The sequence below is a fragment of the Ranitomeya variabilis genome, chromosome 7, assembly GCF_051348905.1.
Source record: "Ranitomeya variabilis isolate aRanVar5 chromosome 7, aRanVar5.hap1, whole genome shotgun sequence".
Lineage (NCBI taxonomy): Eukaryota > Metazoa > Chordata > Amphibia > Anura > Dendrobatidae > Ranitomeya > Ranitomeya variabilis.
In genome coordinates, this window is record NC_135238.1 from 153,192,785 (window position 1) to 153,208,253 (window position 15,469).

The 15,469-nt window shown below is 46.4% G+C and overlaps 1 protein-coding gene across 5 annotated transcripts in view; it reads right to left on the reverse strand.

Annotated features, from left to right (window-relative positions):
* Positions 1–15,469, reverse strand: part of KIAA2012 (KIAA2012 ortholog) — a 485,035-nt gene that overhangs the window by 364,312 nt on the left and 105,254 nt on the right. For all 5 annotated transcript variants that reach the window (XM_077272089.1, XM_077272092.1, XM_077272094.1 and 2 more), the window contains exon 9: positions 5,323–5,472. In XM_077272089.1, coding sequence (XP_077128204.1) covers positions 5,323–5,472 — 150 coding nt within the window. The remainder of the gene's footprint in view (positions 1–5,322; positions 5,473–15,469) is intronic.

Here is a 15,469-nt window from a genome sequence, read left to right on the forward strand (position 1 = left end):
ACAATCTACAAGGAAATGGGGGGGACACAATAGGTGAAAAGTGCTTGTTATTTCAGGTCTGGCAATTATAATAAATAGGGATTTTCAGTATCCAGTGCAGTTATCGTGTGCATGGAGGGTGTGGAGACAGATGAATAGTAGGGTGCAGATTCAGAATAATATTTGGAAGGAGGGAACAGGGCAAAGTTAGTTTACTGAGTAGTTGATGTGGTAGGCTTGTTTGAAGAGATGGGTTTTTAAAGCGCGCTTGAATAGGCCGGGGCTAGGTATCAGTCTGATCGTCTGGGGAAGTGCATTCCAGAGAGCTGGCGCAGCACGAGAGAAGTCTTGGAGACGGAGGTGCGAGGTTCGGATTACAGGGGATGTTAGTCTTAGGTCATTTGTAGAACGGAGGGCACGTGTAGGACGATAGACCGAGATGAGAGAGGAGATATAAGGTATTTTTGGTATTTTTAATTAGGGTAGGGGTGATGTCAGGGGAAGAAGTGTATAATTGGGTGTCATCAGCATAGAGATGATACTGGAACCCAAATCTACTGATTGTTTGTCCAATAGGGGCCGTGTATAGAGAGAAGAGGAGGGGGCCTAGGACTGAGCCCTGCGGAACCCCGATAGTAAGGGGACGAGGAGAGGAAGAGGAGCCGGCAAAAGATACAGTGAAGGAGCGGTCAGAGAGGTAGGAGGAGAACCAGGAGAGGGCTGTGTCCTTGAGGCCTATGGAGCGGAGCATAGTGAGAAGGAGTTGGTGATCCACAGTGTCAAATGCGGCAGAGAGATCCAGGAGAATAAGCAGAGAGCAATGACCTTTGGATTTATCTGTTATTAGATCATTAGAGACTTTAGTGAGGGCAGTTTCAGTGGAGTGTAAAGAGCGGAAACCAGATTGAAAGGGGTCAAGAAGAGAGTTATCTGAGAGATAGCGGATTAGACGGGAGTGGACCAAGCGTTCCAGGAGTTTAGAGATGAAGGAAAGGTTAGAGACAGGTCTGTAGTTAGCAGTGCAGTTCTGATCCAGGGATGGCTTTTTAAGTAAAGGGGTTATGATGGCATGTTTAAATGAGGAGGGAAAGATACCTGAAGCAAGAGAGAGGTTAAATATTTTAGTCAGGTGAGTGGTGACCACTGGTGAGAGAGACTGCAGGAGATGTGAAGGAATGGGGTCGCTGTTGCAGGTTGTAGGCCGAGCAGAAGCGAGGAGCTTGGAAACTTCTTCTGAAACAGGCTCAAAGATGTCTAGTGAGCTTGAGGTGCAGCAGGGAAGGGGATCCAGGCACTGAGGAGATTGGGCTGAGATATCCTGGTGGATGTGGTTGATTTTTTCTAGGAAATAAGTGGCCAGATCCTCACCACTGAGATTGGAGATGGGGGCCTGTACTTTAGGTTTCAGGAGGGAGTTTAAGGTTTCAAAAAGTCGTTTTGAGTTGTTGGATAGTGAGGTGATGAGGGTGATGAAATAGGATTGTTTGGCCAGATAAAGGGCAGAGTTATAGGTTTTGAGCATGAACTTATAGTGGATGAAGTCTTCTGCTAAGAGAGATTTTCTCCACTGCCGCTCTGCACACCTTGAGCAATGCTGGAGAAAGCGTGTTTGCATAGTGTGCCAGGGCTGCCGTTGTCTGTGTCGGGTCTTTCTGCGTGTAGAAGGTGCTGCTTCATCTAGGGCATTCTTCAGTGTATTATTGAAGTGTGACAATGCTAAGTCTGGACAGGAGAGGGAGGAGATGGGGCTAGAGATGTGTGGAGATTGTCCATAAGCTGCTGGGTATTAATGGAACGTGTATTCTGATAAGTGTGGTAAGTGGGGGTGTCCCAAGTGAGGAGACAATTCTTGACAGAGAAGGAAAGAAGGTTGTGGTCCGAAAGCGGGAGAGAAGAGTTAGTAAAGTCGTGCAGCGATCCGGGACGGGAGAAAACCAGGTCCAGAGTATTCCCGTCCTCATGCGTAGGAGAAATAGTAAACTGTGAGACCTTGTAAACACTTTGTTGTGGCTGGTGGGCACACACAAATTGGCAATATTGTGCGCCAAGAACCTCTGTTTTATAAGTATAGTCTATATTGCAGTAATGCAATTCAAAATTGTATGCTCACACAAACCTTGGCATATCCATAGAGCTGCTGAACTTGTTTGTATATTATTGCAGTCCCAGCCACTTGCACTTACATTTGGGGATTGTGACTGCCTCCATCTTTGGTTGAGAGCACTCACCCATATGTCTAAGGCTGTTTTTGATTTATTGCTTCCAATACCAGCGTGCTTTGCACGACTCCTGCTATGGCTTTCTGTCACACATGTTGATCTCATTCTTCTATAAAGCCTCCCACGTTTCCAGTAGTTTGGATACCAGTAGTGCGTGTTCCATCTGTGATGTGCAGTTGATTTTGATGTGCTTCTATACTTGCTGTTCTCTGAACCTGCTGCTCCAATGCTTCATGGCTGAGCTATTGTTTCTTATAGATGGTTCCACTTCACAATAGCAGCACTTGCAGGTAGCCAGCAGGTCAAAATGTCATGAACTGTCTTGTTAGAAAGGCTTAAGGTACCTTCACACGAAACGACTCTACAACGAGAACGACAACGATCTGATCGCTGCAGCGTCGCTGTTTACATCGCTGTAGAGATGTCAAACACAGCAGCTCCAGAACGACGCAGGAGCGATCCTGTGACGTAGCGGTGACGCACTTATCGTTCTCACAGGTCGTTAGCTCCATGTTTAACATTGCTGGCATCGTTGCTTTTGCTGTCAAACACGACGATACACGCCGATCTGACGACCAAATAAAGTTCTGGACTTCTAGCTCCGACCAGCGATATCACAGCAGGATCCAGATCGCTGCTGCGTGTCAAACACAACGATATCGCTATCCAGGACGCTGCAACGTCACGGATCGTTGTCGTTCTCGTTGTAAAGTCGTTTCGTGTGAAGGTACCTTAAATCTTCTGGCAGTAAGTATCACAGTGAAAGTCCATTAACTAATATTTGCCTACGTAGGCTGCAATAGCTGTAAATTTCATTGCACATACCAGTTAGTAAGGGAAGGTGGAAAAATGGTTGCACCCCAAAAGCGTAATGCTAGTAGTAAACATACTTTTGGGCATTTAGCATTTATTCATTAATTGTACTAAATTGGTTATGATTGTGCAATTATCCAATATGGCTTATTGTGTAGGCTCAAAATGACAATCTTCACATTAATCTTCTCTTTAAACACATGGAGGATTATGCACAGGCAAGATGGATGACACCTTTAGGGTACCGTCACACAGTGCAATTTTGATCGCTACGACGGCACGATTCGTGACGTTCCAGCGATGCATTTACGATATCGCTGTGTCTGACACGCTACTGCGATCCGGATCCCCGCTGAGAATCGTACGTCGTAGCAGATCGTTTGAAACTTTCTTTCATCGTCTAGTGTCCCGCTGTGGCGGCATGATTGCATCGTGTGACACAGGTTGTATACGATGTGCGCACAGTAACCAACGGCTTCTACATCGCAAATACGTCATGAAATTATCGCTCCAGCGCCGTGTATTGCAACGTGTGACCGCAGTATACGACGCTGGAGCGATACTTATACAACGCTGCAACGTCACGAATCGTGCCGTCGTAGCGATGAAAATGGCACTGTGTGACGGTACCCTTAGAAGGAGATTGCCTAAGCAATCAGCTAAGCTTTGCATTCTTTCTTATCTACAGGACATTTATTTGTTCCCTATAAATAGTGATTACAGGCTGATACAGGAAAACCTTTGTTTTCTTCATTGGGATGACTGACAGGATGCCCAGAATAATGCCTGCCCTCATGCGATTGGAACTTTAGCTCCAATTGTTCAAGTTTTGGTGATAACTTATTACATTTACACACACATACAGTATGTCATTACTTTTACTATGTAATTGATGAGAAAAAAATCAAAGTGGAGTGAAATAGTGAAACAAAATAAATAATTCTGATATTGCTTTTTGGCTTTTATTTTTACTGTGTCTTACTGTGCAGTAAAAATGACCTGGCAACATGATGCTTCATTTCAGTACAGGTGCAGTGATACCAAACATCATTTATTTAGATAGATAGATAGATAGATAGATAGATAGATAGATAGATAGATAGATAGATAGATAGATAGATATAATTTAGTAGGTTAAAAAAGTCAGAATTCTATAAAAATAATGTGTCGTCAATATCTCATAACTTTTTCACGTGACCATCGATTATGCTGTAAGAGAGTTTATTTTTCATTTAAACAGCTGGTTTTTATAGCTAACATTTTGGGGTACATTTGACATTTTGATTACCTTTTATTGCATTTATTGGGGAAGGTGAGGTGACCAAAAACATCAATTCTGACTTATCTTTTTTTCCCTTATGTTGTTTACTATACGAGTGAAATAATGTAATATTTGGCTATATCGGTCTTTTATGAATGTGCTGGGTTGTGATGAAGTAGGGCGAAACAGTGTGCCTCAATAGGCCTAGAGTAGACTACAGAGGAAGGACACAGTGTGTGTGAAAATCCTTCATACCGCTAAGAGAACATCCATAAGATTTAGTACCCGCTATTCCTTGTATATAACCTTACCAAGTTACCATTCAGTAAAGACTTTATTTTTGAACGGAAGTCTCCTTTATTGATCTGTGGAACCTATGGTCCTGGCAAACCCACCACACTGACGCACGGGCGTAAGGCCTTCACAGCAGGAGTACAAACACCCAGCCTGGACCCATAGTTTCATGTAGCATGCTGGGGAGTAAAAGGAGGAGACAAGTGCCTCACCCACGACTACCACCCCACTCCGCACTAGAGAATGATGCTGATTGAGGACCTTCAATAGGCCCCAAGATGTCATCGTAAACCATAGGCAATCTGTGATCTAGACTTAGAAGTGAAATAATTAAAAACATATTGATTAAGGTTTCTTTTAACTGGGTAGACACAATTTCCTATACTGAGCATCAACCAATAATACAGAAAGTCAATCTGCCTATGTTTTCTCGCATTTAGATTTTTCCATAATTTTAAGGTTTACGTATAAACACTTGTGACCACCGGTCCATTGACTGACTGGTGGACTCTTGCACATTACCATTACAATAGACCTATAATAGTCCTATTCACATTTGCATCAAGGCATTGCTATTTACGTCAATGATAAATAAACATTTAAGGGACATGTAACAAAACCTTTAGGTTGCAATTATACCTTAGTAATTTCTATGGAACCCTGTGCTACACTATTGTGTAAGTGTAGCGTCAAAAACAATTTTCTCGTAAATTCTATTTTACAAATTGTCATTTCTGCAATGTAAGGATGGGCTACCTGAGTTAGGATCCAAGTTCCAATCTATATCCATCTGAAGGGTTTTGAACCTGTTCTCTGCAACTGCTGTGGGTATTTCAATGGTAGGCAGGGGGTCCACGTGCTCCTCATTAAAACCCTTCTCATTCTTTGATTTACCACCAGCAGATTCTAAAAGCACAAAATGTTATTCAATATCTTCACAATGATGGAAACAAAAGAAAACAATGGGAGACAACTAGATTGAACACCTGAATCGGAAGCATGTCATCTCAACATAGCAAACATATAGAATTAAATCGTCCAAGAGGAGAATCACAAAATGTTTACCTACCTTAGATGAAAGCCAACAGGGATACTTTGTAAATGTGTTTATTTAGGGCTACTATACACTATATAAGAAACAGGAATTGATGTTCCTGTGTCATCTTCAGAAGCCTTTTGTTTTCTAAGTGTATAACATTACACTACTGGACCATTGGCAACTGTACAAAAATCTGAAAAGTTCTTCTAAATTTATACTATGCAAGAAACAAGGTTAAGATCAAGCAAGCTTCTAATGGTTATCTGCTTGGCTAATAATCAATAGAAATGAATGTGCTGGAATGCAAGAAGTAAAACACAAGGCTTTGAGGACTGACAGAACGTCTCATCACTAGAGATTCTGTTGGCCGCAAAAAATGTTTGAGGTTAAGCAGCATTTCCATTCTGCAGCTGGATGAGAAGTCTTTTAGACAATATGAGAATGTGGTTTATTCTTGTTTGATAAACATAAACAGCACATCCATAATGTAGGATAGCTACTACATATTTCTTAAATAAGATCACCCTGGAAAAAAATCAAAAATTTAAAAATATAAATTAAGTGTCTGAATAATGTGGTTTGAGAAAAATTGATTTTTGCCAGTGCTTTTGCTTCTATAACAAACTATCATAAAATTAAACAGTTTAAGTCGACATGATCAACACACATCACGTATATTCTAAGACATGGTTGGTCACTAGTAAAATACTGGAGGAGAGATATGTGTCACTGAGGATGTTAACTTCAGTGATATGAACCTGGAAAAAATGCTCCAGCACACTAAGGGCCCCTTCACACTGGTCGATTCTGCTACGATTACGACGCATTTGCGTCATATTCGACATCGCAGTACGAGCTCGTAGCCAGCGGTCACACTCTACGATGTTAACGCTTTTTCTGACGTAGTTGCGATGTGAACGTCACGCGTCGCAATCGTACGCTACCCTTCACACCGCCATAGTCCTACGACTCCGAGCGTGACGTATTACCAGCATGGGCGTGCTAAAACGTCACGCCCAATCAGGAGACAGGTATGCGGAAGCCCAACCCACGTAGTCGCATTACGAGCTCGTATGACCGCCGTCACATACTACGATTTCGACCGCCACAGCGAGACATTTACGACGAAAGAAAGTTCTGCTCTTTCTTTCACATCGTACGATGCTGGGCTGCGTCGCAAATCGTAACGCCATGTCACACTTTGCAACCTCGGAACGAGGACGGATAAACGTCACAAATCGAACGCTCGTTCAGACTTTGATTGCACAGTGTGAAGGGGCCCTTAGTGAGTGCTGAGAAGTGTTAATTGGCCATGTTAAGGGCTTTTGTGGACAGCTGAAGACTGTGTGGGAGGCAGTTCATATCTCCATCCCAGGGTGTGGTCCTGAATGTAAATAGGCAGCCTTCTGGCTCATTCAGTGTTTGGTGTGGCTGGAGACGAGATCTCCAGAGCTGTGCTTGTGTTGAAGAAAACTGAACCTCGTTGTTATCCTGAGCAGGCACATCCCTGCAGCCACACAGACTGTACTGTATGCCATTTATTTTTGTTTTCCCAATATGCCAGAAGAGCTGTGTTTATTTACTTAACTTTGCAGCAGTTTATGCAGCACGGTTTTAATAAACCAGTGGAAGATTTAAACGGAATCATTTCTGTGTCTACCTCTGTGAGCAGTCGAGTCAGCTGATCAACCACAATACGTAAAAAAAAAGAAAAGAAAAGCTTGGCACTATCATCCAGCAAAAAACTTTTTTGTCATTAAATAAACTCACCCTCTGGCTGGCACATTTCTGTGCTTAGCTTTCTGTGTGAGTACATGTGAAAACCAAGGAAAGGCAAAATTGAGTGTTAAGGCCCCGTCTCACATAGCGATTTACCAACGATCACGACCAGCGATATGACCTGGCCGTGATCGTTGGTAAGTCGTTGTGTGGTCGCTGGGGAGCTGTCACACAGACCGCTCTCCCCAGCGACCAACGATCAGGGGAACGACTTCGGCATCGTTGAAACTGTCTTCAACGATGCCGAAGTCCCCCTGCAGCACCCGGGTAACCAGGGTAAACATCGGGTTACTAAGCGCAGGGCCGCGCTTAGTAACCCGATGTTTACCCTGGTTACCAAAAAAAACAAACAGTACATACTCGCCTTTCGGTGTCCAGGTCCCTTGCCGTCTGCTTCCTGCTCTGACTGAGCCGCCGTACACTGCGAGCAGAGCGCAGCGGTGACGTCACCGCTGCGCTCTCGCTGTACGGCTGCTCAGTCAGAGCAGGAAGCAGACGGCAAGGGACCTGGACACCGAAAGGCGAGTATGTACTGTTTGTTTTTTTTTACATTTACGCTGGTAACCAGGGTAAACATCGGGTTACTAAGCGCGGCCCTGCGCTTAGTAACCCGATGTTTACCCTGGTTACCAGTGAAGACATCGCTGGATCGGTGTCACACACACCGATTCAGCGATGTCAGCGGGGCCTCAACGACCAAAAAAAGGTCCAGGCCATTCCGACACGACCAGCGATCTCGCAGCAGGGGCCTGATCGCTGGTACGTGTCACACATAGCGAGATCGCTATGGAGGTCGCTGTTGCGTCACAAAACTAGTGACTCAGCAGCGATCTCGCTAGCGATCTCGCTATGTGAGACGGGGCCTTTAGTCACAAGGGCGTACATAGAAATCATGGAGTTCCATAACAGCCAGGTGAGTCGATCTACCACAGTTGGTGCTAAAAGTGTGGGCAATGTCCCAAGGAATCACGCGTGATGGCTGAGGATAAACTGCATGTCTTGGGTGAAGGCAGCTATATGTCAGAAAGGGACGCCGGAGCTGATCAAACTAATGGTCCATGTCCAGCAGCAGCTAGTACAACAGGAAATTAATAAACTGTTGGTGCAGAAGCTGCAACAGCAGCAGCAGCAACAGGATGTGCTTAAGTGGCAGATGGAACTCCTCGTAGAGGTTGTTCACGGGACGGCGGCAGCCCTCCCCAAGTGCAGGTGATGACTCATATATCCGGAAGGCTTTCAGACATGCAGTGCAAAAGATGACCCCGGGTAATGTTGCTGAGGAATTTTTAACAGTGTTTGAAAGGGTAGCAGAGCTACAGAAGCTGCCACCGGAGCCCGAAAATGCTTATTAAGACCAGATCTTACAGGATGCACAGGAGTATGCCAAATTGAAAACTGAGATATCAGCACGCTCAGGAGTGACTATGCCTGTCAGAGCTCAAATGGTTCACCACTTAACATATTGGGGGGACAAACCTCCTCACTCCAAAATGTTTGAGTTGCTACATTTTGTACAGAAATGGTAGTAATTGGAGTCCTCCACCACAGTCCAGGTGGTCGAGCGTGTTGTTATGGAAGGATTTATCCACTCCCTTCCTAGGCCGGAGCAGACCTGGGTTTCCCTGGGATACCCCCAGAGCACGGACGGCCTGGTGAAGAGGTTCAACAAGACCCTGAAGTCAATGCTAAAAAAATCATGGAGAAGGATGGCTGAGACTGGGATTGCCTGCTTCTGTATCTGCTCTTTTCTGTTAGGGAAGTTCCACAAATCTGTACGGGGCTTTCACCATTCGAGCATGTGTCTCAGACGCAGGAAAGAATTGTAAAGGTGAAGCCAATGTGAAAGAGAGCCTTCTTCAATCCTAAGAAGCCCAGGCAAGAGTCTACAATCAATCTGCGAGACAGGGACAGTTTAGCCCTGGAGATCAGGTGCTAATGCTGATTTCCACTCTCGAAAGTAAATTCCTGGCTGAGTGGCTGTGGCCATACGAAGTGGTCGAAAAGCTGGGCGAGGTCAATTACAAGGTCCACCACAAAGGTAGAAAAAAAAACCATACCAAGTGTACCACGTCAACCTGCTTAAGCCGTGGCGAGACAGTGTACCAGTGGAAGCTATGTTCCTCGGGGCCAATGCTGAAGCCAAGGTTGATGATGTCACAGTGGCAGAGACACTGTCATCAGCCCAGAAACAACAGTGCTGAGAACTGCTTCAGAGCAACCAAAACCTATCTTCAGAATTGCCAGGATGTACGCAGGTTGTCGAGCATGAAATCCTGACAGAGCCGCATGTGCGGGTAAACCTAAAGCCATATGTAATCCCCTAAGCCCACTGCGATGTGATTTCGAAGGAGGAAATGAGAATGCGGAGTCTGGGCATCATTGAGGAGTCGAAGAAAGATTGGTCCAGCCCTATTGTACTTGTGCCAAAGTCTGATGGAGAATGCTGTTTTTGTAACGATTATAGGAAGCTGAATGAGGTGTCAAAGTTCGATGCATATCTGATACCCCGGGTTTATGAACTCATTGAGAGGCTAGGGACAGCCAAATACATCACCACCCTTGACCTAAGGAAAGGGTACTGGCAAATTATCCTGTCCGAAAGTGCCTAGGAGAAGGCATCCTTCTCTACACCTGATGATAGCTTCCAATATACCAGAATGCCTTTCGGACTGGAGTGAGCCCCAGCTACCTTCCAGAAGGCCATGGACTGGATTTTAGCACTTCACAAGAATTACACCACAGGTTACCTAGATGATATTGTGATCTTTAGCCAAGATTGGGTAAGTCATCAGCAAAAGGTTCAGGTGGTATTGGATGCTCTGAGGAAAGTCCAAAGAAGTGCACCATGGGGAAGGAGGAGGCAAAATACTTAGGTCATATTGTCAGAAGGGGCTAAATAAAACCGCAAGCGAACTAAGTAGAGGCGATCCAAAATTGGTCACAACTGATCTCCAAGAAACAGGTTAGGATGTTTCTGGGAATTGTGGGATACTATTGTCGATTTATCCTGAATTTCACCATGATAGCCAAACCCCTAACGGCCGTTCTTAAGGGCACAAAGACGTCCATGGCCAAGTGATCTTCTAAAGTGGAGAGGGCGCTCCAAGAGTAGAAGATCACCGTGTGTAAACAGCCAGACTTGAGATAAACAGAAGCAGAACTATATCAGAGAGCGATCGATGTTGCTGTGCTATGGCGCCATACGCAGTAATTTTTGCAACAAAATTGATGTATGTATATATGACGCCCCTGAGGTCCGGTCGCCACAAAGGTACTGCACCTCATCCAGAGGTGAGGGACTCCGCTCTCGGGTAAGGAGGGGGAACTACCCAGGACCCACACACTTGCATTCATCATCACATCACCTTAGCCTGGCAAGTTGGGCAGACCCTAGAAAAAGGGGCGGGATCTCAATCAGGCAAGAAGTGTGGTGGGAGTTGGAGGGGAGTGTGTAGTCAGTCTGTGGGGAGGAGAAGAGGAAAGCAGATGTGAGAGTCAGTTAGAGGAAGTGGAAGGAGTGAGACATGCAGAAAGGAGCTCCAAGAGAGAGGGAGATAGAGAAAGGTGAAGCTACAGAAGGAAGAGAAATAAGGGGTCCTAGGGGCACGGGTAGTGAGCAATCCACCCGTGGAGCCCGCATCCACGCTGACCACCGCCAGGTGGAGGGACCACATCACAGTGGGGGAACCGGCCCCCCAAGACTAGTGGAGAACTACAAGGCTCAGCTAGCCAGCCGGAGGCTGTGGTATCTGTATGTGCCACATCCACATACATTCGCTGAAAAGGCAGCCACATAGGACCAAGGGGACTAGACAGACATTGCCCGACAAGATCCGAGGCTGCTGGCTTGGGACAACTGTGTGTCATGACGAAGGGTAGGATGTTATGATCCGGTGGTAGGGTCACCAAACTGACCTGATAGGTAAACCTGAATAGTAGGACAAGCTCCGGGAAAGTGGGAACTATACCGACCGCAATCCTGATCCTCTCCATACACACTAAAGGCAGCCGTGGAGCGTTACCTAAAAACCTAGACGCCTCTTCACAGCCTGAGAAACTAGCTACCCCTAGAGAGAAAGCAAGCCTCACTTGCCTCAGAGAAATACCCCCAAAGTTTAGACAGCCCCCCACAAATAATAACGGTGAGTTAAGGGGAAAATACAAACGTAGGAATGAAAAACAGGTTTAAGCAAATGAGGCCCGCTAACACTAAATAGACAGAAGATAGCAGGGATCTGTGCGGTCGGTACAAAAACTATCAAAAACTATCCACGCAGAGAGTACAAGAACCCCCACACCGACTCACGATGTGAGGGGCGCACTTCTGCTCCCCAGAGCTACCAGCAAGCGAAAAATCACATATAAGCAAGCTGGACTGAACACATCATATACTGAGAAACAAATTCAAGGAAACAATGAGCAAAAAGAACTAGCAAGACTTAGCTTCTCAGAAATAGACAGGTCACCAGGAAAATCCAGGAGAGGTCAGAACCAGTACTGAATACAACGACAGCAGGCAACAAGTGAAGGTCCAGGTGGAGTTAAATAGGAACCAGCATAGCAGGAAATGAGGCAGCTGAGCCCAGCTCCAGACCCGCAGTATTGCTAAAGGCCACCAGAGGGAACCCAGACGGAATTCACAACAGTAGGAGAGGAGAGAGCCAGCGCAGAGACGGCCTGGAAAGGCACATAAGAATTGGGTCCTGGCAAAGTGTACCTAGACTACCTGAGAGCTGGCTGGACCTCAGACCCGAATGACACAGCACCCCGGCTGGGGACTGCATCTAAGAACCCCGAGTAAAGGTGTGGAAACTGCACACTGCTGTGTCCTCTGAATTATTACTGCGTCACCAGCCCTGCACCACAACATCCACCATCACATTTAACACCATAACTGCCCTGAGGCCTAGCTCTACTTGTGGAGAGCTGTACCAAGCCTGCTGCATCACCATCTGCCCCAGAGGACCTGAACTCAGGCATCGTCTACCATTTCATTGCCGAATACCACGGGTGTCGTCACAAACAATTCCCCTAGAAACTTTATTTTCCCCTTTAATTTAAAATTGACTCTTTTATTGGATGACCAGGGCCACGGACCGGGTCACTGCTGCCGTGACCACTTCCCCTTTAAGAACTGGCCCGATACCAAGTACCCCACGGTTCTAGTGAGCGCTCCATATACATCCCCAGACAATACAGTTGAGACGGTGATTAAAATATGCACATGATTGTCTGCATGTTTTTTTTTGCATAAACAAACATAATTTGACCATACTTTTGACTGCATACATTGCATTCCAAGTAGTTTTTCACCCCAGCAAAATGTTGATATTTGATATTGCAGTGCCCCTACTGCCGCAGGGCCGAGGGGTACCCGGTACCGGGCCTCTGAGTCTCTGTTCTGGGGTTGTCACGGTGGCTAGACCCGGTCCATGACCCTGCTGAGGGGCACCCAAATAATAGGTGTGGATGGTGGTAGTGGTGCGGTGTAGTGCCGGTCGCAGTTAATAACGAGGACACAAGGTTGCAGTCTCTTTACCTCTTTACTGAAGGCTTCTGGGTCCTCAGTCCGGAATACGGTTAACCGGGCTGCGCAAGTCCGGCCGGTCCGATGGCACCTTCAGAGCTCCCGTTGCAGGTGGAAATCTGTGCCTTCCTTCTAGCGCTTGTGTGTTGTGGTCCTCCCCTGCTGTGCTTACGGGATAGTCCCCACAACTGTTGTGCCTGTTCCTCATGTTCCCTCACAACAACTCGATTCTGATGTTCTTCTGAATCTCGTCCCCCAGATCTTATGGTAGGACGCACCCGTATGACGGGAAGGCTCGGAGCTCTTCCGGGACCCTAGAGTCGCCCCTCTCCAAAGGTTGCCCCCTATGTCTGCGTAGGTGATGTAGGTGAGACAGCCAGCCTATAGCTCTCTGTTCTGCCGTTGGTTTGAAGTAATGCCTAGAGCTCTGTACTTCCTCGGCGTTCCGGCCACCGGTTATTTACGCCTCAGTAGGATGTTGCCTCGGTCTAACAGCGCGACTCCTACTGGTATTTCTCCCTGTTGCGTTGATCTCGTTTCTCACTCAGCACAATAAATCTCGCTTCTTGTCCTTTCTTAGGGCACCGCCGCTATCAAGTGCAGGCGCGGTCCCGTAACTTTCTCTCTGATTGCCAGGCCTCTGTCAGGATCCCACCCCTGACAGGGACCCTACCGAATCTTCCCCTACAACACCCTCTGCCACAAGGTGTTGCCTGGTTCCAACCCAGTCAGCGTTCTCTCCAACTTCCTGCCTAACCCCCAGTTTTACCAGTCTGTGAGGAGTGGCCTAATGAATAGTACCCTTAGCTCCCCCTGGGGGCCAGACTGTGAAATGTATTGGTGTATGTGATACCTGGTCAGATGAACTCCTTCAGTGCCATCAGACGTACCATAGCCCCCCTTAGCGGCGGAGCCACAGTACTGCAACGACCAGGACTCTGGGGCGCTGCACTCCCCCCCGGTTAAATCCAGTACTCCTGGACTGGGAAGAAAACAACAATACATGTCAGCAAAAAGACATACAATTTTTAAAATGCAAGTACAAATCAACTTTTTAACAGAGCTTCCCTTTATGGGAGGTGAGGACACATGAACGTTACAAACATGGTTAAATACTTTTAAATAACTTTACTATAAATAACTTTTCTTACCCAACCGGGTATTCTACTAAGTGCAAAATTTTGAACACTAATCCAACTTTGCCTTTAAGGACGTACCTGCTGAATCCACTAAAGACCTTCTTATAATCACATTATAAGGTTACTGAACATTTTTACATTCTCCTACTTTAAGTCTGCAGGACCGCCTGTCCTAACCGCTCCAGACCTACTGCCTCTCCTTTCTGTTACAGGACCGCCCCTTTCCGCCCGGGCCTACTGTCCTTCCACTACTATACACAGTATAGAACATATCATTTTTCTTTCAGTTTAAGATCACTGAGCCATCTCTGTATGGCTCCTAGGAGGACTCACTAACTAACCCCGTACGGGTTCACTTTCTGTCTTCATTCTCTAACACATTATCAAACATTTCTTACAATCAACTAGTTGGCTACATATAACTTCTTCATATTAGCATCATTACTTTTTCTTTCAAGACATTATTGCCATCTAACCATCTTAAGGCAACACTGTACATAAGTGCAAGATGTGAACATCCCCTTTAAGAGGGGACCAAGTCTCTATAAGGTAGTGCGACTTCTCAAGCCGCAAGTCCATATGCAGCAAGGACTCCAGTGCAAGTTCCAAGAACCGTATCTTCGCAAAGAGTCCTTCTTTTATGTAAAACCAGTAGAGAGCACCTTTAAGAAGGTGCAAACTATATACAAGGAGTTTGTATCATGCATTGTTCATGATTCAGCAGTTCTTGATAACTTGGGCAAACGTAGAAAACAAACAAAAACAATAGGGATCCCGGGTCAACAAAGGGATCCCTTTAAGAGTAACCCTAGACGGGTTTTAGCAGCAAAACGGTGAAAACAATTAACTTATTTACAGTTGCAGAGTATCAGTACAGTTACTTGAACCACTCAGGAGGCAGCACCGGCGGAGGCAACCCCCTAGGGTATTGCGCACCGCCTGGTACTACATAAGGAGACGTGTTGTCCCATCTGGGGGTCTGCGTACCCACTGTCTTCAGTTCTGGAGCAGCATGGGCACCACCCACTGGAAGAGGTGCCTCCTTGGCCACGAGGGTGGTGGAGGTGACAATGCTGCATGTCGTGGTCTTGACCATAGTGCACGTGGGGGTGACCTCGGTGGTCCTGGTAATGACCATGGGCTGACCATAAGGGGGCACCTTTGCTACAGGGGTTAGCTTCACTGGCACCTTAACCGGGGGTATCACAGGGCCCTGCCTCTTGCGGACATTCAGGGCAAACCACCCCTTTTCCCCAAAGTGCCTGGTGTACGAGACTTCATCCCCCGGGTAGAGATCCCGGTCTGGGTGGCCCTCTCTGAGATGCGACTCAACATCCCTTCGGTTTACAAACACCTCCGCATACAGGCCCGGCTCTTTAATGAAGCCCCAGCCTCCGCGGAGCTTGAAGGTGGTGATGA